Here is a 23,072-nt window from a genome sequence, read left to right on the forward strand (position 1 = left end):
TTTGCCCCATAATGCAAAGGAAGGTGATGTGGCACTCCCACCTACTTTGCGGCCCTGCCAGAGCCACCTCCCTCCCCCAACTTCTTGCCCAGCCTTGGGTGCTGGGTTTGAGTCCCGGCATTGGCCTGCCCTGGCCCACTGAGGCAACAAAGACTCCAACCCCCGTGGCAACCACAGCCCGTGGAAACTGACCTGGAGGATGTCTCCTGGGCCAGGACCTGGAGCCACGATCCTGACAGGGTTGGCTGCACATCTGGAGCTCACCTGGGCAGGTACCAGGAGCCGTTGGCTGGGTTCGGGGGTTACAGAGGAGCTGCTCTGAAAGCAGCGAGTGGCTGAAGGTGCTGGGTGGAGATAGCTGGGAGTCCAGGGTGCGTGTCTCCCTGCTTGGAGTGAGGGGCATTGGCAGAGCTGGGGGCACAGGGACAAGTGGCTGCAGGTTGGGAGTGAGGGGTACCAGAGCTCCCTCAAGGGCCCTGGGGGAAGCCCTGAGCTCTGCTGGCTCCAGCTGTGACACCATCACAGGGTACGAGGGGGCCTGGGAGCCTGGATGCCTGGGTTCTCGCCCAGCTGTGCAGGGGGGGAAGGGGAGGGGCCCATTTGCTCCACCCCAGAGCCAGCTGCATGTTCCTCCTCCCACACATGCTGCCTCCAACCCTCCCCTCCCCCCCAGGGAACCCAGGCATCCAGGCTCCCAGCCCCACCCGTGCCCTGACCCAGGCCCCATCCAGGGGGCAGCCAGCGGGGACAGGGAGGAGGGAGGCAGAACCCAGGCGTCAGGGCAGCCCCCATCCCCCTCCCACGGCCTTTGGCTCCTGCAGCCTCAGCTGGATCCAAGCCTCAAAGCCGCCTTGTTCCCTGGCCAGCACCGGACAATGGGCCTCTGTGCGGCCGGTGCCCCCCACTCCCAACCCCCAGCTCTGCCGGTGCCCCTTACTCCCGACCTACAACCCCTCTACTCCCTGGTGCCCCTCACTCCTGACCCGCAGCCCCCCAGCCCTTCTAGTGCCCCTCACTCGACCCACAACCCCCTGCCTGCCCAGTGCCCCTCACTCCCAACCCACAGCCCCCCCACTTATACCCATGGTGTCCCTCACTCCTGACCCGCAGCTGTTTTCTGGCCCTGGCGGGGGGGCATTGAGCTGGCACTAGCTCCACATTCCTGCCTGGGCTCCTTTGTGCCTCCCTGGGCGCTGGCACCAACCCCCCAACCCCCGCTGCAGCTCCCAGCCCTGGGCATTGGCGGGCGGGGGAGGGGGGGGCACAGACTGACTGGCGGCAGCCTCTAAACAGCTGCCCGGGCCAAGATGTAGCCAGCTACAAAGGCCCTGCTCCGGGCCAGGCTCCTGCAAAGCCGGAGGGAACCCATGATGTCTGGGCTCCCAGCCCCTCTGTTCCCACCCCACTCCCACACCCCAGACAACCCAGGCATCTGGGCTCCCAGTGCCCCCTGCCCATGCTGTCACTGGGGCCTACTGGGAGCCCAGTGACTGCCTCTTCTCACCTTATCGCTGGCGGTGCCAGGCTGCAGCCAGGCCCCGATCCCAGCCCAAGATGGTGCCAGGCAGGGATGGGGAGAGCAGAGAACCCAGGCACGCAGGCTCCCAGCCCCCACACCTGCTCTCACCCCTAGGCCCCACTCCCCTCCCAGAGCTGGAGGGAACCCAGGCGTCTGGCCCAGCCCCGCTGCCCGGCCCCGCCCTCACCTGCCCAGGTAGCTTCAGCCTCGTCTCGGCTCCAGGTGCAGCTCCCTTGTCTCTGGGGTGAGTTTGGGGGTGGGGGGGCAGAAGCATGAAACCCCCCCTCCCCTGAACCCTCTCCTCCAGGCTGTGGGACCCAGGGGATGGGGGCCCGGACACCTGGGTTCTCTTCACAGCCAAGCCAGGCCCTGCCGGGGTGCTCGGCCACCATGTGCCTCAGTTTCCCCATGTGTGGAGCAGGGGGACCAGGCCTGGGCCTGGATGGAGGGGGGCAAGTACCATCCCCTGTGCTTGACCCTGCTGCCCCCCTGCACAGCTGGAGAGAACCCAGGCATCTGGGCTCCTGGACCCCCCTGCTCTCACCCCCCAGGCCCCCCTGCCCCCACTCTCCCAGAGAACCCCGGTTCGGGCCCCAGCCCCCCCCAGAGAACCCAGGTGTCCGGGCTCCCAGCCCCCAACCCCTGCTCTGACCCTCCCCAGACCCAACTCTCCTCCCAGAGCTGGAGAGAACCCAGGTGTCCGGGCTCCCAGCCTCGCCTGCCCTGATCCCCCAGCTCCTACTCCTCTCCCAAAGAACCCAGATGTCCAGCCGGCCGGCCAGCCTCCCAGAGCAGGAGAGAACCCAGGGCCCGGCTGCCTCACCCCACAGCAGCCGGGAGCCGCCCCAGCCAGGAATCCAGCCCCGGGCTCCCGCCAGCCAGTGACTCAGCCATGCCCCCCCCCCAGGGTGGAGGGGTAAAACAGGCCCCAGACACCTGGGTTCCCTGGCTGAACTAGGCCCTGAGAAGGAACCCGGGCATCCGGGCTCCCAGCCCCCCTGCTCTCAACCCAGCCCCTCGTGCTACCCCAGAGAACCCAGGCGCCCAGGCCCCCAGCCCCCACTCCCCTCCTGGGAGCTCCCAGACACCTGGGTCCCCTTGAGGGGAGGAACCCGGGCATTCGGGCCCCCAGCTCCCCCTGCTCTTGCTCCCAGCCCCTCATGCTACCCCAGAGAACCCAGGCATCCGGGCCGTCCACCCCCCAGCTCTCCCCCCCAAGCCCCCACTCCCCTCCTGGGAGTGCCCAGATGCCTGGGTCCCCTCGAGGTAGGGAACCCAGGCGTCTGGGCAGTGACGGTGCGTCTCCCCCAGGCCCCAAGATGCTGCCCGGGCTCCAGGTGCTGCTGGCAGGTGAGTGCCCCTCCCAGTCCCCCCCTCCCCCAGGATCAGGCCCACCTGGCCCCTGGGGGCAGCTCACAACCCTTCCCCCCCACAGGGCTCTGCCTTCTTGCCCCCCTGGTCTCCGCCCAGGCAGGTGAGTTAACCCTTCGCACCCCAGCCCTGCCTCCCCCAAGGGAAAGGGCCAGGTTGAACTCCAATGGGGGTGGGAAGGGGCAGCGGGGGAGGGAGGGGGAGAAGAAGCTGGGGGGGGCATTGGATTAGAAGGGGCTGAGCAACCCAGGTGTCCGGGCTCCCAGAACCCCCTGCTCTCAGCCCCCAGCCCTCACTGCCCTCCTGGAGAACCCAGGCATCCAGGGTCCTGGCCCCCACCCCCTCTCGTCCCCCAGCCCCCCCATCTACAGTGGGGTTGGAAGACGCGTCCAGGCAGTGTAACCCCTGACCCTCTCTCTCTTCCCCCAACCCCAGATGGGAATGACCCCTTCCACTACGGTGAGTATGAGGGGTGACAGGGCGGGGCTAGGGCAGAGGGGGAGGAGCTAATGGGGATGGGGCTGAGACAGAAGGAGAGGCCTAAGGGCTGGGATTAGGGCAGAGGGGGAGGAGCTAATGGGGGAGAGGGAGAGCTGGGGCAGAGAGGATGGGGCCTAAGGGCTGGGGACATGGCTAAAATAGAGAGGGAGGGGCTATTGGGACTGGGGGCTGGGCTGGGGCAGAGGGGGTGGGGCTAATGGGGCAGAGATGGGGGCTGGGGCAAAGGGGGCAGGGCCTAGGACCTGGGGGTGGTGCTTAGGTTAGTGGGGGTGGGGCCAGGATGGAGGGGGGTGGCTTCCAGGGTGAGTTTGGGCCTGTGGGCAGGGTATGGGAGGCAAGAGGCGGGGCTGGGGGCAGCAGTGGGCAGGGCCAGCTGTGACCCTGCCCCCTGCCCCACCCCCAGACTGGCACCGTCTGCGCATGGGAGGCCTGGTGGTGGCGGCCGTGCTCTGCGTCATGGGTATCGTGGTGCTGCTGAGTGAGTGGGCAAGCCCAGGCCAGTGGGCGGGGCTGGCTGGGGTTCCATCGGGCAGGGCCGGGATAAGGGGCGGGGCCTGCTGCATTCCCAGGAGTTCCCGGGGGCAGGGTGGGCAGGGCTGGGGACAGGGCTTTCCTCTGTCTGACCCACCCCTTTGCCTCCTAGGTGGGAAGTGCAAGTGCCGCCGTGCCAGGTAGGAGCAGGGGGTGTGGCTTGGGGGGAGGGTGGGGCATGTCCTGGATGCTGACCTTCCCCTGTTTTCTTTCCCCCCCCTTGCAGCCGCCGCCCCCCAGAGACCTCCAAGCTTCTGGTGCCAGGTGAGGCCCCGCCCCCTGCCCCACCCCGCAGGGGTCAAGGGGGAGGTCAGGGGTGGCTGCCCCCCTCACCCTTTCCCCTCTCCTTCTCTCCCGCTGCAGGAGCTGCCAGTGCATGATGCCCCTGGAGACCTCCTTGTCCCGCCCCCCACGTAATAAACGGCTGCCCTGAGGTCAAGCGTGCCGGGATGCCTGGTTCTGTGGGACAGGAGGGTGGACTGCCGGGGAGAGGAGGAGGAGCCAGGAGCCCAGCCACCTGGGCTGTGTGGGGGGCCAGTGGGTGAGAGCCGGGGGCGCCGGGAGCCCAGGTGCACATTGGTTGCGCCATACATGTAATGTCTGCCAGGACCATCCCAGTGCTTTGCATTGGGCATATTTACATAGCGCGGGGGGGGGGCAGCTAGTGACATCACGCAAGAATTGGTGCAACGAATAGTGAAAAAATTGGGAGAAAAAAGGCAAAATTGGGCAAAAAAAAAAAATCCCAAGATAAGCCAGGAGCCCCCAAAATGTCTGTGAGAAGCAGCAGGAAAATTTCCCTGTGTCAAGCTCCCCATTTTGGGCTGAAATTCACAAAATTGGGGAAAAAATCCTAAATGTTATTGTGGGAAGGCTGGAAATTGAAGGGAGGAGGGGCAGAGAGAGGAGATGAGGACTCTGCTGGGGGGAAATGGAAAAAAAATGGGGGGGAGGCCATTGTTGATCAAATCAATGAAGCCAGATATGCATATTTTTCGCCAAAAAATAAGTAACCCCTCCACCCCACATTTTTGTTCTAAATAGCCTTTTATTTCACTCAATTATGTGTGGTTTTTTAACCAAAAATTGCATGGTTTTGGTTAAAAGATCAGGCCATAGACCAAAAATGTGTGTTTTTTGGCCCCAAATGCACATTTAATGTTAAAAAAAATAAGGCCAAAACAGCACAATTTTGGATAAAAGGACAAAAAAAAATCACATTATATCTTTGGTCAAAAACAAGGCCAAAACCTGCACATTTGTGATCAAAAAGTAAAGCCAAAAAATGAACATTTGTGGTCTTAATATCCTTATTTTTAGATCAAAATGAGTGTTTTTGGCCAAAAAATGCAGTTTTATTTAAAAAAAAAAAAAGCCAAAATGGTACAATTTTGGTAATAAGGCCAGAAAAGCATTTTTGGGGTCAAAAATAAGGACAAAAAAATTGATTTTTAGTAAAAGATGAGTAAGGTAAAAATGCACATTTGTGATAAAAAAATAGGGGCAAAAATGCAAACTTTTAGTAAAAAAGGCCAAAAATACACATTTTGATTCAAAACAATTATGTGGGGGTTTTTGAGGGGGGCAAGAAAAGAGCAAGATTGGTTAAAATACCCTCAGGAAAAGAGCTCATAGCCAGATCCCTGGAAATAAAATGGAAGAAGGAAATTCGGTTGAAAAGAGCCAAATTCAGTTAAAACAGAAAAGGCCAAAGAGCAAACCCAAGTAGAAAATGAACATTTTTGGTTTAATTGAAATACAGCCAGTTGAAGCGTTACAAAAAAAAAGCTAAGAGAAAATGGGTTTAAATCCAGGAATTTCCCCCAAAAGGGTTGAAAATGCCCTAAAATTATTTGGGGGCCGGGGGGGCTGATGAAGCCTCCTCTTTTGCCACCCCCTCCCGCCCCATGACAGGGTGTGGTATTACCCCACCTGCTGCCCTCTGGAGCCCAGGGCAGGTCCTTCTTGCCACTCTCCTGCCCCCGAGTGGCTGTGGCAGGGTATTACAGCCCCTCTCTTGCCCCCTGGTGGCTGTGGTGGGTATTTTGCAGCTGCCGACCTGCCCCCTGATGGTCGTGGTGGGTATTACAGCCCCCGACCTGCCCCCTGATGGCCGTGGCGGGTACTACGTCCCCCAACCTGCCTCCTCCCAGCCATGGCAGGGTACTATGGCCCCCAACCTGCTCCCTGGTACTACAGCCCCTGATCTGCCCCCCAGTGGCTGTGGTGGGGTACTACATCCCCTGACCTGCCTGCTGGTGACCGTGAGGAGTATTACAGCCCCTGACCTGCCCCCCAGTGGCTGTGGCAGGTCCCGCTCCGGGCTTAGGCGCTGAGGTCCACGAGGACGTGGCGGTAAATCTGGGAGTTGCCTGTGAAGCTGGAGATGAGGACGAAGTGATGGGGGCCGACGGGCACGGGTGCCAGGGCACGGGGTGCAGGTGGCGCCAGCTCCTGGCCAGGCACGAACTGTCCAGCACTCGGGTCGAAGCGGTATAGGCGGCTGTAGGCCACATCGCTGCCCAGCAGGGCATAGAGGCGCCCGCCCAGCACCAGTGGCTGGAAGAGTAGCGACCCTCGTGCCGGAACGGCCTGGACCTCACGAAACAGCGACCCCTCCCAGCGCAGCACCTGGCAGGCACACAGCGTGCATGGTGCTGGGGGCGGGGTTAGCGATAAGAAACATGGGCTGGGGGCAAGGGGTGGGACTATGGGAAATGGGGGGTTGGGGTGAGACTATGGATAGGGGGCAGGGGTCTGGTGGGGCTATGAATGGGCTGGGGTTTGGAGGGTCTGGGGGTGGGGCTGTGGGAAACAAATGGGGGTCTGGGGATGGGGTTATGAACATGGACAGGATCTGGGGCCGCAGCTACGGATAAGAGCAAGGTCTGGGGTGGGGCTACAGGTAGGTCCAAAGGCTTGGGTAGAGTCAGGGTTTGGGTGTCTGGAGGCGGGGCTAGTGGTAGGGGTGGGGCCTGGGTGTCTGAGGGCGGGCTATGGGCAGGGGAAGGGGTCTGGAGGTGGGGCTACAGGCAGGGCCATGGTCTGGGGGGTTGGGGGTGGGGCTATAACTAGGGGTGGGGGGTTGCTGTCTGAGGGCGCGGCTACAGATAGGGGTAGGTTGGACTAGGGGTGGGGTCTGGGAAGTAGAGGTCCAGGCTAGAGGAAGAGGGAGGGGGGTCTACGAGTCTTGGGGGTGGGGCTACAACTAGGGGCAGAGCCTGGGATTCCCAAGGGGGCGGGTCTATGACTAGGAGCAGAGTCTGGGAGCCCAGGGGAGGCTAGTCTATGGCCAGGGCCAGGATCTGAGGGGCCTGGGGGGCACAACTACCACTAGGGGGCATGGCCTAGGAGGCCTAGGGGGCAGGGCTACAGCTGGGGTGTGGCTTGGGTACCCTAGGGAGGCGGGGCTACAACTGGAGAGGTGGCTTGGGACTACAAGTGGCGAGCGGGCGGGCTCCAGGAGCCCAAAGGGTGGAGCTCCCCCTAGGGGGGCATGGCCTGGGAGCCCCCAGGGGCGGAGCTCCCCCTGGGGAGGCGGGGCCTCTCACCTTGGCATCGCCCATGTAGCGGCTGAGGCAGACATAGAGCTGCCCGGGGCTGCCGGGGGGCTGGAAGTGGCGCACGGCATAGACGTCCTCAGGCGCCGGGATGTCAGTGAGGCGGCGCAGCTGAGCGCCAGCACCTGTCCCAGCCCAGCGATACACGACTGGGCGCCGCGCCCCGGCTGCCACAATCAGGCCCGGCTGCCCACCAAGCTCCAGCGCCTCCACATCTGTGTCCCGGTGCCAAGCGGGCAGGGCTTGGTGGGGGTAGAAGCCCCCGCCCCGGCCCCGGCTCCGATCCCAGCGGTACACGGTGCTGGCCCCGGCCTTGGAGCTGTCAGCCACGGCCACGAACCAGGCCGGCCCCACACGAAAGGCCTCCACATCGTGGGGCCGCCGCAGATCCCCACCCAGAGCCTGCAGCCGCACGAAGCGGGCCCCGGGGGGTGCCCCCGGCCCTGCTCCCTCCTCCTCGGGCGCCGCTTCTTCCTCTGCTGGCTCTGCCCCCTCCAGCTTCCAGACGTGGGAGCCACCGCGCAGCTGTGCCACCACTACCACCAGGCGGCGCCCCAGCACCAGCGGCTTGCACGCCACCGGCGATGTGGCTGTGGGGGGAGAACGGGCATCAGAAGAGTCCCTGGAGCTTGGAGGATTATAGGGGGAAGAAGGGGGTCTCTCGGGAGCTGATGGATGTGGTGGGGTCCCTAGAGGGGTTCTAAGGGGGGCCACATGGCTTTGGAGGGGGTCCCTGAGGGTGGTGGGAGGGGCCGAGGTCCCTGGGCGGGGGTCTCAGCATTGGTGGGGGCAAGGGGCTAGGGCTTCACTGGTGATGGTGGTGTAGGTGGGGTTGCTGGGGGCTCGCTGTTGATGGCGGCATGAGGGGATGTGGGGGGTCCCAGAGGGGGCATTCACCAGTGATGGCGGCGTGGGTGGCAGCTGTTGCAGGGGTCCAGGAGGGGCACTCACCACTGGTGGCACGGCAGAGGGCTGGGAGGGGGGTGCTCACCATTGATGGCAGTGTGACGGGGGGCTCCAAGGGGGTTCTCATCATTGATAGTGGCATGGGGGGTGTCAGGGGTGGTGGGCGCTCACTATTGCTGGTGGTGCGGGAGCTCTGGGCTCAGCCCGTTCACCAGCACCCAATGGGACGGAGCCCAGCTGTGGGGGACAGGGTACTCAGCGGAGGTGGTGATCACCATTGACAGTGGCGTGGGGGCTCTGAGTGGGGTGCTCACTATGGCTGGTGGCAAGGGGGTGGGGGGGGGCCCCCACCATTGCTGGCGGAGTGGGTGGGGTCCGGGGGAGGGCACTCAGCATTGATGGCAGCATGCAGGGGGGGATCCAGGAGGTGCTCACTGTTGCTGGTGGCATGGGGGGGGGCTGGGAGGTCTGGGGTGGCACTCACCATTGATGGTGGCATAGGTGCGGAAGGCACCAGCCAGCTGGTCCCAGTGCAGGAGGCCACAGCGCCCGGCGAAGGGCTGTGCCACGGCCACCAGCGTCTCGCCGCGGAACCGCACCGGCTCCACCGACAGCGCCTGGAATGGCAATGCCTGGAACGGCACCAGCTCTGTGCCAGCGCCGGAAGGGAGGTCAGCTCGCCTGCTAGGGGCCTGCCTGCCACCACCCCTCGCCCCAGGAGGAACCCCAGACATCTGTGTGGGGCCATACCGGGCACAAGGCAGTCAAAGTCAGGCGAGCGCAGACGGCGCAGGGGCAGGTGGGCACGGGCGGGTGGCGCGTGGCACTCCCCCACCTCGGCGCTGGCGTTAGTGGCCACCAGCCACCTGACCAGCCACAGGAGGCCGCAGTCACAGCGCAGGGGGTTGCCCCGCAGGTCCCTGCCAGGGTCAAGGGGTCAGGCCCCACCCCCTGCCCACCCTACGCTCCGCCCTCTCTCCCTCCCGTTCCTTCCGTAGTCTCCTCCCCCACCAAGACTTAGGCCAGTCAGTGAACAGCCCTCCCTAAGCCCCGCCCACAGCCTCCAGGCCCCGCCCCTCCCTAAGCCCCACCCCTACATCCCCTGCCCCAGTGGCTGCACCGCACTCCTCCCACACATTGTCCCACTCAGTCCCCTTTCATGCCCCACCCACAGCCTCCAGGCCCCGCCCCTTCACTAAGCTCCACACCTCAGGCCCTGCCCACAGTGGCACCACCCCATTCCAGGCTCCGCCCACACACAGAGCCTCCTTCACGCTCCCACAGCCTCCAGGCTCTGTCCCCCACACCTTACACCCCACCCACAGCAGCACCACCTCATTCTTCCCCCACATTGAAGCCCCCTCTCATGCCCCGCCCACAGCCTCCAGGCTATGCCCCGCCCACCCGGGCCCCGCCCCGTCTCTCTAGCCCCGCCCCCACTCACACGTGGGTCAGCGAATGGAGCCCGCGGAAAAGGTGCGGGGGCAGCGTCTCCAGCTGGTTGTCAGCCAAGGACCTGCGTGGGGGGGTCAGACGGGGGCCACAGGGGTCACGGGTGGGGGTGGGCAGGGAGGGAGGGAGTGGGGTGGAAATGGGTGGGAGGTCACAGGTGGAGGAGAAGGGAGGGAATGGTCCTGGGAAGAGGTCACGGGTGGGGGTCAGGAGTGAGCGGTCCTGCCGCAAAGTCCTAGTGGATAGGCAGGGAGGTGAGGTGTGGGGGAGGGGCGTGTGGCAAGGTCACGGAGGCAAGTTCATGCGGGTTGGAGTGGGGGGGGCAGGGAGGGAGGGAGGGGCTCTGGGGAGACGTCACGGGTGGGAGGGTCACAGGTGGGGAGCGATTATGGGTGGGGGCAGGTCACGAGTGGGGAGTCCTGGGTGGAGGTCACAGGTGGGGGGGTCACGGATGAGAGCAGGTTATGGGTGGGAGGGGTCCTGGAGGAGTTCCCGGTTGGGGGGTGATGGGTGGGGAGGGTCCTGGGGGAGGTCACAGGACGGAGAGGTTATGGGTGCGGGGTCCTGGGGGAGGTCACAGGTGAGGTTGCGGGTGGGTGGGCAGTCACGAGTGGAGGGTCACAGGTGGGGGGAGGTCGGGGGGGGAAGTCACAGGTGGGGGTCCTGGTGGGGTTGGGGAGGTCCCAGGGGTCTGTGGGGGGGTCCCGCGTGGGTGTGGCGCACTCACAGGTGCACGAGGGCACGGAGGCCGCGCAGCGCGTTCCTGCCTAGCGCCCCCACGCGGTTTTGCTCGATGAACCTGGGGGGGACACAGGGCATGCGCGGTGTGGGGGTCGTACGGAGGCCCCGCCCCCTCGCACCGGCCCCGCCCCCCAGGCCCCAGCCCCGCTCACAGGTACTCCAGGTGCAGCAGCCCCTCGAAGGCGTCGTCCGCGATCAGCCCCACGACCCCGCGCGTCAGCAGCCTGCGGAGAGGGGCAGGCTGGGCCCGGAAGCCTGGGTTCTCTGCGGGGGAGCCCCTTGCACGGACGTGTACACCCCTTTTCTGCATGCACACTCCCCACGTTTTGCACACGCGCGTAACCCTTGCACACCCGCTCCTTACAGCAGCTGCAGGCCCCGCGCCTCCATGAAGCTGCCTTCGCCCAGCTCCGGGATCTCGAAGTGGACCAAGGACCTGGTGGGTTGGAGGGGAGCGGGGGGAGATGGGTTGGGCCAGAATCGGACCCGATCCGCATCCAGGATGGGTCCCGATCCCAGACGACAACTGAGCCGGGTCCTTGTGCCGGATCCAGGACCAGCCTGATCCGGATCCAGGACTAGCTCCGATCCAGACCAGGAGCCGGTCCGATTTGGACCCAGGGTGGGTCCCAGTCCTGGACCAGAACTGGCCCCCATCCAGAACTGGGCCCGAACCGGGACCGGGTCCGATGTGAACCCAGAATTCGCCCTGATTCCGAACCAGCCTGATCCTGATCTAGAACAGGCTCCGATACAGAACCGGGCCCGATCTGGACCTAGGATGGGTCCCAATCCTGGACCAGAACTGGCCCCGAACCGGAGTAGGGTCCGATCCGTTTCCAGAACCAAGTCTGATCCAGGACCAGCTGATCAAGGCCCCGATTCAAAACCGGGCCCGTTCCGGACCCATCCCAGAGCCCTGCCTCCCCCCCGCCCCTAATTTAGTGCCGGGGCTAAAAGACCAAAACCGGGACCGGATCGGGACCTACCCGCCCCAGCCCCGCCCCGGCCGGCCGAGGCCCTCCCCAAGCCACCCGGTACCGAAACCACCCCCTACCCCCACCCAGGGAGGGGTCTGCAGAGAGGAGGGGGGCACGTGCAGGGTGGGGGAATCCCGGTGGGGGGGCCGGGGCAGGGAGGGATTCCCCAGGGTGGGGCGGGGCTGGAAGGTGACAACGGGGAATCCCCGAGGTGGGGGCGGGGCTGGGATGTGACGTGGGGGAATCCCCAAGGTGGGGGCGGGGCCGGGAGGTGATGTAGGAGCGGGGACCCCAGGGCTTACAGCGCAGCCAGCTCGGGGCCGAGGCCGACGGGCACCCCGCGCCCCTCCGCGCACCGGGCGCTGTCGCGGGCGCAGCTGCAGACGGCGGGGCAGCGGCGCCGCGGGGCCGGGGGGGGCCGCCCCAGCGCCCCCAGCACCCCCAGCGCCAGCACCACCGCCAGCCCCGGGCCCATCCCACCCCGCCCCGCCTGGCTGTCCTGCGCCGCTGGCCCCGGCACCCCAGGCGTCCGATCAGAGAGCCCAGGAGTCCGGGGCTCCCCTCTAGAGAGCCCAGGCGTCCGGGATCCCCACCCCCACCGCAAGCACCCCGGCGTCTGAGACCGCCCCCCAGCCCCCTGCCCCCCCGGTGTCCCCCAGAGAGCACAGGCGCCCGAGCCCCACCCGGGCCCCGTTCTGCCTCTGTCCCCCCGTCTGTCCGCTCCGGCCGCCGCGTCCCCGCTCCGCCCGCCCCGGGCTCGGCCGGCCGCCGGCAGCCAATGGGACCGAGCCCAGGCCCCCCCCGCCCGGACGCCTGGGATCCCGGCCCCAGCTGGGGGGGAAGGGGGTGGTCGCGGGGTCGCGGGGGGGGGGGGGGGTGGGAGTCCGGACGCCTGGGTTCTCCGCGACACTGGGGCGGGGGGGAGAGGTAAGGGGCTAGGCCGGAGGGGGGCGGCGGGGGGGCTCGGACGCCTGGGTTCCGCGCCCCGCCCCGCCCGGCCCGGCCCGGCCGGACAATGGGCACAGCTGTGTGGCCGCCGGCCCGGACCGCGCGGGACAGGACAGGCTTTGTGTGCCCCGGACGCTTGGGTCCCCTGGGGGGGGTGTGTGTGTGTGTGTGTCCGTGTCACACGTGCACACCCCCGTCCGTGCGGGGATCCTGGGGCGCGGGGTCCCCCCTGGCGGGGTCAGGGCGGCCGGGGCCGGCGGCTCACCCAGAGCTGGACAGAGCCCAGGCGCCCGGGCTTCCCCTCGGCCCCCTCCCCGGAGCTGGGTGGGAACCCAGGAGTCCTGGCCCGGGCCCCAGCGCCGCCCCCGCCCCTTCACACCCGCCCGGCCCCGCTGGGCTCCGGGCCCGGGCAGCGGCCGAAATTAGCTGCTTAATCTGTGCCCGACGCTGCTGCCGCCGCCCGGGCCCGTGAGCGGGGACTGCGGGTCGGGAGTGAGGGGCACTGACAGGGCTGGGGGGCAGGGGCTGCAGGTCGGGAGTGAGGGGCACTGGCGGGGCTGATGCGGGCAGGGGGCTGTGGGTCAGGAGTGAGGGGCATCGGTGGGGCTGGGTGGGGTAGGGGCCTGTGGGTCAGGAGTGAGGGGCATTGGTGGGGGCAGGGGACTGTGGGTCAGGAGTGAGGGGCACAGGGGCTTGCACTGGTGGGGGCAGGGGGCTGCAGGGTCGGGAGTGAGGGGCACTGGTGGGGCTGATGCGGGCAGGGGGCTGTGGGTCAGGAGTGAGGGGCATCGGTGGGGCTGGGTGGGGTAGGGGCCTGTGGGTCAGGAGTGAGGGGCATTGGTGGGGGCAGGGGACTGTGGGTCAGGAGTGAGGGGCACAGGGGCTTGCACTGGTGGGGGCAGGGGGCTGCAGGGTCGGGAGTGAGGGGCACTGGTGGGGCTGATGCGGGCAGGGGGCTGTGGGTCAGGAGTGAGGGGCATCGGTGGGGCTGGGTGGGGTAGGGGCCTGTGGGTCAGGAGTGAGGGGCATTGGTGGGGGCAGGGGACTGTGGGTCAGGAGTGAGGGGCACAGGGGCTTGCACTGGTGGGGGCAGGGGGCTGCAGGGTCGGGAGTGAGGGGCACTGGTGGGGCTGATGCGGGCAGGGGGCTGTGGGTCAGGAGTGAGGGGCACTGGTGGGGCTGATGTGGGCAGGGGGCTGTGGGTCAGGAGTGAGGGGTACTTGTGGGGGTGGTGGGGGCTGGGGGTTGTGGGTCAGGAGTGAGGAGCACTGGTGGGGGCAGGGGGCTGTGGGGCAGGAGTGAGGGGCACGGGGGTTTGCACTGGTGGGGGCAGGGGGCTGTGGGGCAGGAGTGAGGGGCACTGGCAGGACCGGGGGTGGGCAGGGGCTGAGGATTGGGACTGAGGGGCACCAGCCAGGCTGGGCGCTGTGGGGGGGCCGTTGCCAGGCTGTATCTCGGGGTAACCAGTGCCTCCGGCAGAGATTAGCCGGGCCAGTGCCAATCCCCCAGTTAACTCTTTTGGACCCATGGAGAAGGCGCTGCCCCTCCCCGACTGGGCTGCACGTGTGTCTAGATGCTTGGGTTCCCTCCAGCTCTGGCAGGGCAGGGGGGCTGGTGGACTTGGGAGCCCAGACACCTGGGTTCCCTGCTGGGGTGGGGGGAGGCTCTGGGTGTGAGCCTGGGTTTATCATGAGCAAACACTGTAGGGCAGGCTGATGCTGGGACACTAGGCCATGTTGTGACAGTAACTGACCTTTGCCCCGGTCCTGTGAGGCCATGGGGGCCAGGGGGCTGTGGGAAGGGTAGGGCTGCGGGAAGGGTAGGGCTGTGGGTCGGGAGTGAGGGGCACCAGCAGAGTCAGGAAGGACAGGGGCTGCAGGTCAGGAGTGAGGGGCACTGGCCGGGCTGGGACAGGCATCCCAGGCGTCGGGGCAGGCCTGATCCTCCTTTTCTCCGCCCCAGGACCACTATGGAGCCTCTCAGCCTGCTGCTCTGCTGGGCCCTTTTGGGGGTAGCCTGTGCAGGTAAGTGCCCCCGCCCCCAAAGCTAGGGAGAACCCAGGCATCTGGGCTGCTTGACCTCTGACTCCTATGTCTTCCCTCCCATCACCTTTGCAGGTGAGGACGCCCCCGTCCACTATGGTGAGTGCTGCCCCTGTGGGGAGAAGACCCAGGGGTCCTGGCTCTGAGGGCCTGCCCTCTCCCCCCAGCTCCCCTCTCCTCCCCTACCCTGGCCTCACAGGTCCCAGCTGTCCCTGCCACTCAGGCTGGAGCTTGTGGTGACTGTCCCTGCCCACCCAGGATCCCCAGAGGTAGGGGGGGGTCAGAACAGCAGACCTGGAAGCCCACAAGCCTGGGCTCTAGGTGGGTGGAGGCTGGCACCCAGATGCCTGGGTTTCCCCAGACTATGAGAGTCAGAGCAGGGGGCCTGGGCTCTCTAGGGAGCTGGCAACCCAGATACCTGGGCTTTTAAAGGAGCTGCCCCTCCTGACCCTCTCTTCCCCCCCAGAAGAGCCCAAGGAGCGGGACCCCTTCACCTATGGTGAGTGCGTGGGGTGGAGGCAAAGATTAAGGTCCATGGGTCGGGGCCTGGGGGCTGGGTGGGCAGTGGGGTGGGGCTGGTTGGCTGGGAGACCTGGGGGCAGGGCTTGAGGGGGTGGGGGGCAGAGCCTGGGGCTTGGCGGGGGGAGGGTCTGTGGACCCTGGGGGATGGGGTTAGGGGCAGAGCTAGAGGCCACAGGTTGGGCCTGGGAGCCCTAGGGGCGGGGGCTATGGCACTGAGGGCGGGGCTACTGGGTGGCGGGTCTTGCTCACTGCTCTACCCCCAGATTACCAGTCTCTGCGCATTGGGGGCCTCATCTTTGCCGTCATCCTCTTCCTGCTGGGCATCCTCATAATCTTCAGTGAGTGCCCCCCAACCACCCCGACGGGGCACCCCTGGGACTCAGGCGTCTGGGACTCGCCCCTCTTCCCCCTCCCCACAACCCCCTGGCACCTGGCATTGCCAGAGCTGGGGAGAACCCAGGTGGCCGGGTCCCAGCCCCCTGCCCCCGGCTACCACCCCGCACTCCCTCGCCCGAGACCCCAGGCGTCCCCCCCAGCTCCAGGGTTTCTTCTCCCTTCCCAGGTCGTCGCTGTCGCTGCAAGTTTAACCAACAACAGAGGTGAGGAGGGGCCGCGGGGTCGGGAGTCTGGGGGGCAGGGGGCCGCGGGTCGGGAGTGGGGGGCGCCGGGGGGGCAGGGGGCCGCGGGTCGGGAGGGAGGGAGGGGCACCGGGGGGCGGGGGGCCTTGGGTCGGGAGGGAGGGGCACTGGGATGTGGGGGCACCAAGAAGGGCGAGGGCTGTGGTGCGGAGTTAGGGGCACCAAGGGGAGCCCCCACTGAGTCTCTGAACACCCCAGGACGGGGGAGCCTGACGAGGAGGAGGGGACCCTGCGCAGCTCTATTCGCCGTAAGTGGGGCTCTGGCGGGGGGCGGGGTGTGCCCCCCTGGGGCAGGGGCTGGGCCGGACTCCTCGGTTCCTCCCTCCTGACCTTGCCCTTCCTTGTCCCCGCAGGCCTGTCCACTCGGATGAGATGAATGGGGCAGGTGAGGGATTGGGGGGCGGACCTGGGCGCCTGGTTTCTGATCTGGGAGCCCAGGGGGAGGAGTGGGGTGAGAGCAGGGGGCTGGGGGGGTGTCTCTCTGTCTATCTCTGACCGCCCCCCCTCCCGTCTCTCTCCAGGTCTCCCGGAGATGATGACCCCCCTCAAATGACCCCCCCCCCCGCCAGTCCCTGTTTCACTGTAGCCGTAGCCTAGGGCAGCCACCAGGGGGCAGCAGAGACGCGCAGGACCCCAGGCCTCCGGGCCTTGGAATAAACGCTAAGACCCCGTGCAACGCGTCTGGGACTGACTGCCCCCCCGCCCCCCTCACTCCCGACCTGCAGCCCCCTGCCCCCCAGTCTGGGGGACTGGAGACCCCCACTCCTGCTACCCACAACTCTCTCCTATATATGCATATGTGCTAATTAACGGTTCTGATTTACATGCCGTGTCCCAGCCCCTGAGGGCCCTGCCTCAGTTTCCGCTCCTGGCTGAAGGGGCTGGGGGGAACAGTGCCGAGGTGGTCCATCCCAGTGCCTTCCCTGTCTGCTGTTACACTTGGCCATTTCCCCCACTGCCGCATCACAGAGCTGGCTGCATCTCATCTCTCCCTGTGCACTGTTCTGTGCAGCTGAGGCTCCCCTGGTCCTCCCCAGAGCTGGCTGCATCTGGGTGCCAGGTGAGCCCCCCCCCGCTTGGTGTTTATATGCAGCCATTCCCTAGCCTCCCTTCCCCAGAGCTGGCTGCATCTTTGGTGCTGCATGCTCCCTTTAAGAGGCAGCATTATATGGTGTTCTATGTGCTATTCCCCAGCTGTTCTACCCCAGAGCTGGCTGCATTTTCAACCCTTGAAAAGCCTTTTCCATATGATGATATATACTGTCATTCCCTAGCTGCTCCTCCCCAGAGCTGGCTGCATCTTGGTGCTGGATGAGCCCTCTGCATTTGCTGTTATATGCAGCCATTCCCCCAGCTGCTCCACCCCAGGGCTGTCTGCATCTTTAGTGTTGCACGGTTCCTTTATGGGCAGCATTATATGATGCTCTAGGTTGCCAGTCCTCAGCTGTTCCACCCCAGAGCAGGCTGCATCTTGGTGTTGAATGAGCTCTCTAGGGTTAGCATTATATGGTGTTATAGATGTATGTTCCTTAGCTGTTTTTCCTCAGAGCTGGCTGCATGTTGGCATCACATGAATCCTTCCCTTGCTGCTCTGTGCAGCTTTTCCCCAGCAGCTCCACCCCAGAGCTGACTGCATCCTAATTCCAGCTGAGTCCTCCCTGTCTAATGTTCTATGTAGCCAGGTCCTGAACTCCCCTCCCCAGAGATGGCTGCATCTGTGACATCCCCAGTCCCTCTGAGGGACAGTTCTAGGGGGCTGGGGCAGGTGTGGAGGGTCCCCAAACACCAAGGTCATGGCAGTGTTATATGCAGCCATTCCCCCACTGCTGCACCCCAGAGCTGGCTGCATCTTGGCACTGGTTAAACTCTTGGTGCTGTTCTATACAGCCCTGGTGTCTCTTGATTCTCCCCAAAGCTGGCTGCATCTCAGCCGCACATGAGCCCTCCCCTCCTCCCCCCTCCATCTGATGTTGTATGCAGCTGTTCCCCAGGTGCCCTCCCCAAAACTGGCTGCATCTCAGTGCTGGATGAGCCCCCCTGTGGGTGCTGTTCTATGCAGTCATTCCCCAGCTGCTCTACCTCAGAGCTGGCTACATTTTTGCCCCCTGAAAAGCCTTCTGATAGCGTTGTTCTATCCAGCTGTTTTCCAACTGCTCCATCCCAGAGCTGGCTGCATCTTTGGTGCTGCATGGTCCCTTTACTGGCAATGTTATATGCTGTTCTAGGCTGCCGTTCCTTAGCTGTTTCACCTTGGAGTTGACTGCATTTTCTACCCCTGGAAAGCCTTCTCCATGTGGTGTTATATGCAGCTGTTCCCCAGGTGCGCTTCCCCAGAGCTGGCTGCATCTGGCACCAGGGAGCCTGCCTATGCCGTGATCAGTGCAGCCGTGTCCTAGCAGCTCCTCCCCCGAGCTGGCTGCATCTCCCCAGGGTCAACCCCTTTCCTTGGTGCTGTTCTATGAAGCCCACCCCCACCCCCACTTGGTGTTGTATGTAGCTGTTGCGCTGCTGCTCTCCTGAACTGGCTGCATCTCGGTGTTGGATGAGCCCTCTGTGGGTGCTGTCCTGTGCAGCCATTCCCCAGCTGCTCCATCCCAGAGCCGACTTCTTTGGCGCTGCGTAGTCCCTTTATTGGCAGTGGTGTTACATGCTGCTCTATGCTGCCACTCTCCAGCTGTTCCACCCAGAGCTGGTTGCATCTGGCACCAGGGGGAGACTGCCTATGCTGTGTTCAATGCAGCCATGTCCTAGCAGCTCCACCCCAGAGCTGGCTGCATCTCTCCATGCTCAACCCCCTCCCTGGGTGCTGTTTTATGGCCTCTCCTGCTCCTCCCCAGAGCTGGCTGCATCTCACCCCAGATGACCCCCCCCCCCCCCGCTCCTCTCTGCAGCCCCCACTCCCCCCGCCCCTGCGGCATGTTTTATGCGGCCGGTCCCGCCCCAGAGCCAGCTGCCCCCCCCCCTTTCTCCACCCCCCCCCGACCCAGCCCCTCCCTGCAGTTGCTGGAAGCCGCAGCCTGACACCATCCGCTATGACCTCCGCCACCGCTGCCCCCCCGAGTGGTGAGACCCCCGGGACCCCCCCCAAGGACCTCTCGGGACCCCCCCAGCCTGGTGCCAGCTCACCTGCCCCCTCTGCTTCCAGACCCCCCCCCCAAACCCCCAGGACCCTCCAGCCTGGTCTCAGCTCCCCTGAATCCCCCCTCTCAACTTCCAGACACCCCTGGGACCCTCCAGGGCTCCCCCCCAACCCAGCCTGGTGACAGCTCACCTGGACCCCTCCTGCTTCCAGAGCCACCCCTCCTCCCCACAATACCCTCCAGCCTGTTGCTAGCTCCCCTGGATCCCCCCTCAACTTCCAGACACCCCCAGGACCCTCCAGCCTAGTGTCAGCTCCCCTGGACCTCCCCTTGCTTCCAGATCCCCCTGGGACCCTCTGGACCCCCCAGTCTGCTACCAGCTCCCCTGGACCTCCCCCCCCCCAGCTTCACGACCCCCTAGGACCCTCCAGCACCCTGGACTCTCCCAGTCCCTCTCAGCCTCGGCCAGACCCCTCCCCCCCCCGGGACCCTCTAGACCCTTCCCCAGCCTGGAGAACCCCCCCAGACCCCCCCAAACTCCAAGACCCTGCAGGGCCCTCAGGACCCCCTAGCCTGATTCCAGCCACCCTTGCCCCCCCCCCCCCCTCCTGGATACCAGGACCCCTTGGAGCCTCCCAGCCCCCACCAGGACCATCTAGTTTCCCCCCAGCCTGGCATCAGCTGCTCTGGGACCCCCAAAGCCCCCCCACCAAGACCTCCCCCCGCATCAGGGCCTGACCCCGGCTTCCCTGCAGGGCCCTGAGGTTAGTTGAGCCTCTCCAGGCACCCCCGGCTTGGGCACAGCCCCACTAACACCCCAGACCCAGGTGGGGGGGGTCCCCTTTACTGGGTCTGTGTGTGTGTGTAAATCTCGGACGCCTGGGTTCTCTGTGTGGGGTTGTGGGTGTAGACCCCCCTCCCTTCCCTTTCCTCTGCAGTCCCTCCGGATTTACTGCAGGGTTGTGTGTGTGTGTATGTGTGTAGGGGTGTGTATATAAGCCTGGGTTGTGTGTGTATGGGGTGAGTGTGTGTGTGTGTGTGTGTTGTATGGGGGGATGTAAGGCCTGGGGGTGTGTGTATAGGGGTCTGTGTGTGTATAGGGATGTGTGTGTAAGCCTGGTGTGTGATGGGGGATACTTAGGTTTTGCATGTATGCGTGTGTTGGATGCCTGGTGTGTGTGTGTGTGTGTGTGTGTGTGTGTGTGTGTGTGTGTAGGGATGTGCGTAAGCCCCGGGGGGGGTGTCGGATACCTGGGTTCTGTGTGTGTGTGTGTGTATAGGGATGTGCGTAAGCCCCGGGGGGGGGGGGTGTCGGATACCTGGGTTCTGTGTGTGTGTGTAGGGGTGTGTGCGAGTGAGATCCTGCATGCAGGGCTGTGTGTGTGGCTGCGTGTGTGCAGTTGGGAACATGTGTGCAAAAATGTGTGGTTGTGTGTGCCTCTATATATGTGTGTGTGTGTGTGTGTGTGCCCGTGCCCCCACTCCCTGCTCAGGCCCTGGGGGGGGGTGATGCTGCCTGTCTTCTGCATCCCGTTGCTAGGAGACAACCCCCTCTCCCATCCCCGGGCTCACCTGGGCCTCCCCGTGCAGGCCGGCGGGGGGGGGGGGGGGGGCGGCCGCCCAGGTCCCCCGGAGCCGCCCGGTCTGTCCCTGTCTCGGTCCCTCCCGGCTCCGCCCGGCGCTGCGGTGAATCCCGGGCCCGGAGCCAGGGGGGGCTGCGGCTCGGGAGTGAGGGCCGTCAGGATATGGGGGGGGGGGGGGCTGCAGGTCGTGGGTGAGGGGCACCGCCCCAGTCCCCTGCCAGCCCGCAGCAGGATGCGGTCCCTGAGACAGCTCCAGGGCCTGATTTCCATGGTAACAGCCCCCCCACCCAGCCAACCACCTGCATTGGATTTGCATTTTTCATGAGCTCCCTGCGCTGCCATCCCCCCCTCCCCCCCTTGCAGGAAGCTCCTGAGCCGCAGCTGTTCTTCGTGGCCAGAGCCCTCCCCAGAGTTGGCTGCAGCTGGGCCCGGAGCCAGGTCCCCCCCCAGCCCAATTTGGGCCTGTTCTCTGCAGTCGAGGCCTGGCTGCACCACCCCAGAGCTGGGCGCAACCTGGGCCTGGAGCCCCTCATAGCCCCTTCCCTTCCCTGCAGGTTACAGAGACTCTGGAGACCCCTTCAAGTATGGTGAGTGGGGGGTGGGGGCACATGTTGGGAGTGAGGGGTACTGGCAGGGCAGGGGGGCTGTGGGTCGGGAGTGAGGGGCACTGGGGATCACTGGGGTCTGTGGGTCGGGAGTGAGGGGCACTGTGGTGTGCTGGGGTCTGTGGGTCGGGAGTGAGGGGCTCCGGGGATCACTGGGGGCTGCGGGTCGGGAGTGAGGGGCACTGGGGATCACTGGGGGCTGCAGGTCGGGAGTGAGGAGCACTGCGGTGGGCTGGGGTCTGCAGGTCGGGAGTGAGGGGCTCCGGGGATCACTGGGGGCTGCGGGTCGGGAGTGAGGGGCACTGTGCCCCCCCAGACTACGACACTCTGCGCCTCGTGGGGCTCGTTCTTGCCATCGTCATGTTCGTCCTGGGCATCCTCACTGCGCTGAGTGAGTCACCCCTGACCCCTAACCCGTGGGCTTGGGCCTGGCCTGACCTCTCTGACCCTTGGCTGGGCCCAGGCCCCTCTCCCAGCGCCCCCCCCAACCCCCCCATTGACCCTCCCCCTTCCCTGCAGGCAGGAAGTTCAAGTGTAAACAATCTGAGTCGAGGTACGTGCTGGGGCGGCCTGGACACCTGAGTCCCCCAGGGGTGGGGGAGGAGGTTGCAGGGGGTCCTGGATGCCTGGTCCCCTGGGGTGGGGGAGGAGTTGGGGGGGGGGGTCCTGGATGCTTGGTCCCCTGGGGGTGGGGAATCGAAGGAGGGTCCCAGACTCCTGGGTCCCTTTTGGGGCGGTAGGCCTGTACCCCCCTCACCCTGTTCCCCCTGCCCCCCCAGCCTGTCAGCAGACCCCCAGCGGACAGCAACCAGTGGTGAGTGATGAAGGGTCCCTTGTGGGGGGGGTCTCCACTCCCCCGTTACCATAGGAAGGCATGGAAGCTGGGGGCGGGGGGCTGCCATGGCGACAGCTGCAGCGTGCAGCATCTGGGTGGGGCTGGGGGGGTGGACCCCTGGGTCCCTCAGCAGAGGGGGCGGCATGGGGGGGGTGGCTCAGACACCTGGGTCCCCCCTGACGCCCCCTTTTCCCCCCGGCAGTTCAGGTGCTGGATGCCGCCCCCTCCGGGCCATGATGGGGCCTGGCTGCAGACCCCCCGCCTCACTGCATGCTGGGAGCCCCCGACACCGTCCGGTGCATGACCCCAGCTTTGCCCCAAAGACCCCCCTCCCCCAGGAGGGAGTCCCTGGGACCCCCAACACCCCCCCCCTCCAGAGCCTGGGGGGGCAGGGCCCAGTGCTGGTCGGGGGTGGGGGCCAGATGCTGCTGTGATGGGATCCCCCTGGTGCCCCCCCAGGCCTCAGATTGCCCCCCAGAATAAAGTGAATCTTTTCTAGCCCGACTTCGTCTCCTCTGTGCCTCGGTGTCCCTCACTCCCGACCCACAGCCCCCTGCCCCCCCCAGCCCTGCTGGTGTCCCCACTCACACCCCCTGCCCCCCATTTTGTCCAGCTGCTGGGATGGGGTGGCAGGTCCTAGATGGGGTGCGCTGACCCCCCCACCCCTTGTGGGGGGAGGAGGGGGCTGGATACAGAGCCCCCCAGCCCCAGCGAGGTCCCTGCAAGGTCAAGGGGGGGTTGGGGGGTTGGCCAGTGGGAAAGGGAGGGGCTGGAATAGTGTGTGATTGACCAGACGCGCGCGCGCGCGTGCACACACACACACACACACACACACACACACACACACACACACACCCCCCCCCCCGTTGCAGGGGCAGCTGGGCCTGCAGGGGTTAAACTAGGATTGGAAGGGGGTAGGGGGTGGGACAGGGGTATGTATCCCAGCCTGCCCTGAGGTGTGACAGTGGTGCCTGCCCGCACATGCATGCACACACACACACAAACTCTGACATACATGTGCAATCGCACACACAGTTGCACACATACCCACACACAGTGCTCCCACAGGCATGCACACACGTAATCACGTGTGCACACCCATCACATATGCAGTCACGCCTGCTCAGAGTCCCTTACAGACATGTGCCCGCACACACACATGCTCGCACATGCAACCACACTGTCTCACACACGCCTGCACCCTGATGCCCCAAAACACACTATGAGACATACACGTGTGCCCCAACAGGTGTCCGTG

At 65.4% G+C, this 23,072-nt stretch overlaps 3 protein-coding genes across 18 annotated transcripts; 2 read left to right on the forward strand and 1 right to left on the reverse strand.

Annotated features, from left to right (window-relative positions):
• The first annotated feature begins 1,685 nt into the window (after positions 1-1,685).
• Positions 1,686-4,361, forward strand: FXYD3 (FXYD domain containing ion transport regulator 3). Its single transcript, XM_014598257.3, has 8 exons — positions 1,686-1,763; positions 2,831-2,869; positions 2,955-2,993; positions 3,326-3,349; positions 3,795-3,869; positions 4,035-4,062; positions 4,149-4,186; positions 4,286-4,361. The coding sequence occupies exons 2-8, from the start codon at positions 2,839-2,841 to the stop codon at positions 4,300-4,302; spliced, it is 252 nt and encodes an 83-aa protein (XP_014453743.1). The 5' UTR covers positions 1,686-1,763; positions 2,831-2,838; the 3' UTR covers positions 4,303-4,361.
• A 1,287-nt stretch (positions 4,362-5,648) lies between these two features.
• On the reverse strand, positions 5,649-12,199 carry LOC102571612 (leucine-rich repeat LGI family member 4). Its single transcript, XM_014598255.3, has 9 exons — positions 11,864-12,199; positions 10,946-11,017; positions 10,734-10,805; positions 10,568-10,639; positions 9,833-9,904; positions 9,139-9,308; positions 8,873-9,037; positions 7,474-8,072; positions 5,649-6,553 (listed from the first exon to the last, which is right to left on the reverse strand). The coding sequence occupies exons 1-9, from the start codon at positions 12,034-12,036 to the stop codon at positions 6,248-6,250; spliced, it is 1,701 nt and encodes a 566-aa protein (XP_014453741.3). The 5' UTR covers positions 12,037-12,199; the 3' UTR covers positions 5,649-6,247.
• LOC102568737 (formin-2) lies at positions 10,934-22,312 on the forward strand. 16 transcript variants are annotated; one of them, XM_059718738.1, is made up of 13 exons: positions 10,952-11,020; positions 11,136-11,203; positions 14,472-14,533; positions 14,627-14,650; positions 15,018-15,050; positions 15,337-15,411; positions 15,636-15,672; positions 15,910-15,959; positions 20,929-20,961; positions 21,296-21,370; positions 21,499-21,532; positions 21,759-21,793; positions 22,022-22,312. In XM_059718738.1, the coding sequence occupies exons 1-13, from the start codon at positions 10,970-10,972 to the stop codon at positions 22,246-22,248; spliced, it is 804 nt and encodes a 267-aa protein (XP_059574721.1). In that variant the 5' UTR covers positions 10,952-10,969; the 3' UTR covers positions 22,249-22,312. The 16 variants fall into 16 exon arrangements, with proteins under 16 accessions (XP_059574732.1, XP_059574736.1, XP_059574721.1 ...); XM_059718740.1 differs by having other exon boundaries at positions 21,503-21,532; positions 22,017-22,312; XM_059718741.1 differs by having other exon boundaries at positions 22,017-22,133.
• Positions 22,313-23,072: the final 760 nt, after the last annotated feature.

Source organism: Alligator mississippiensis, chromosome 15, assembly GCF_030867095.1.
Source record: "Alligator mississippiensis isolate rAllMis1 chromosome 15, rAllMis1, whole genome shotgun sequence".
Classification (NCBI taxonomy): Eukaryota; Metazoa; Chordata; order Crocodylia; family Alligatoridae; genus Alligator; species Alligator mississippiensis.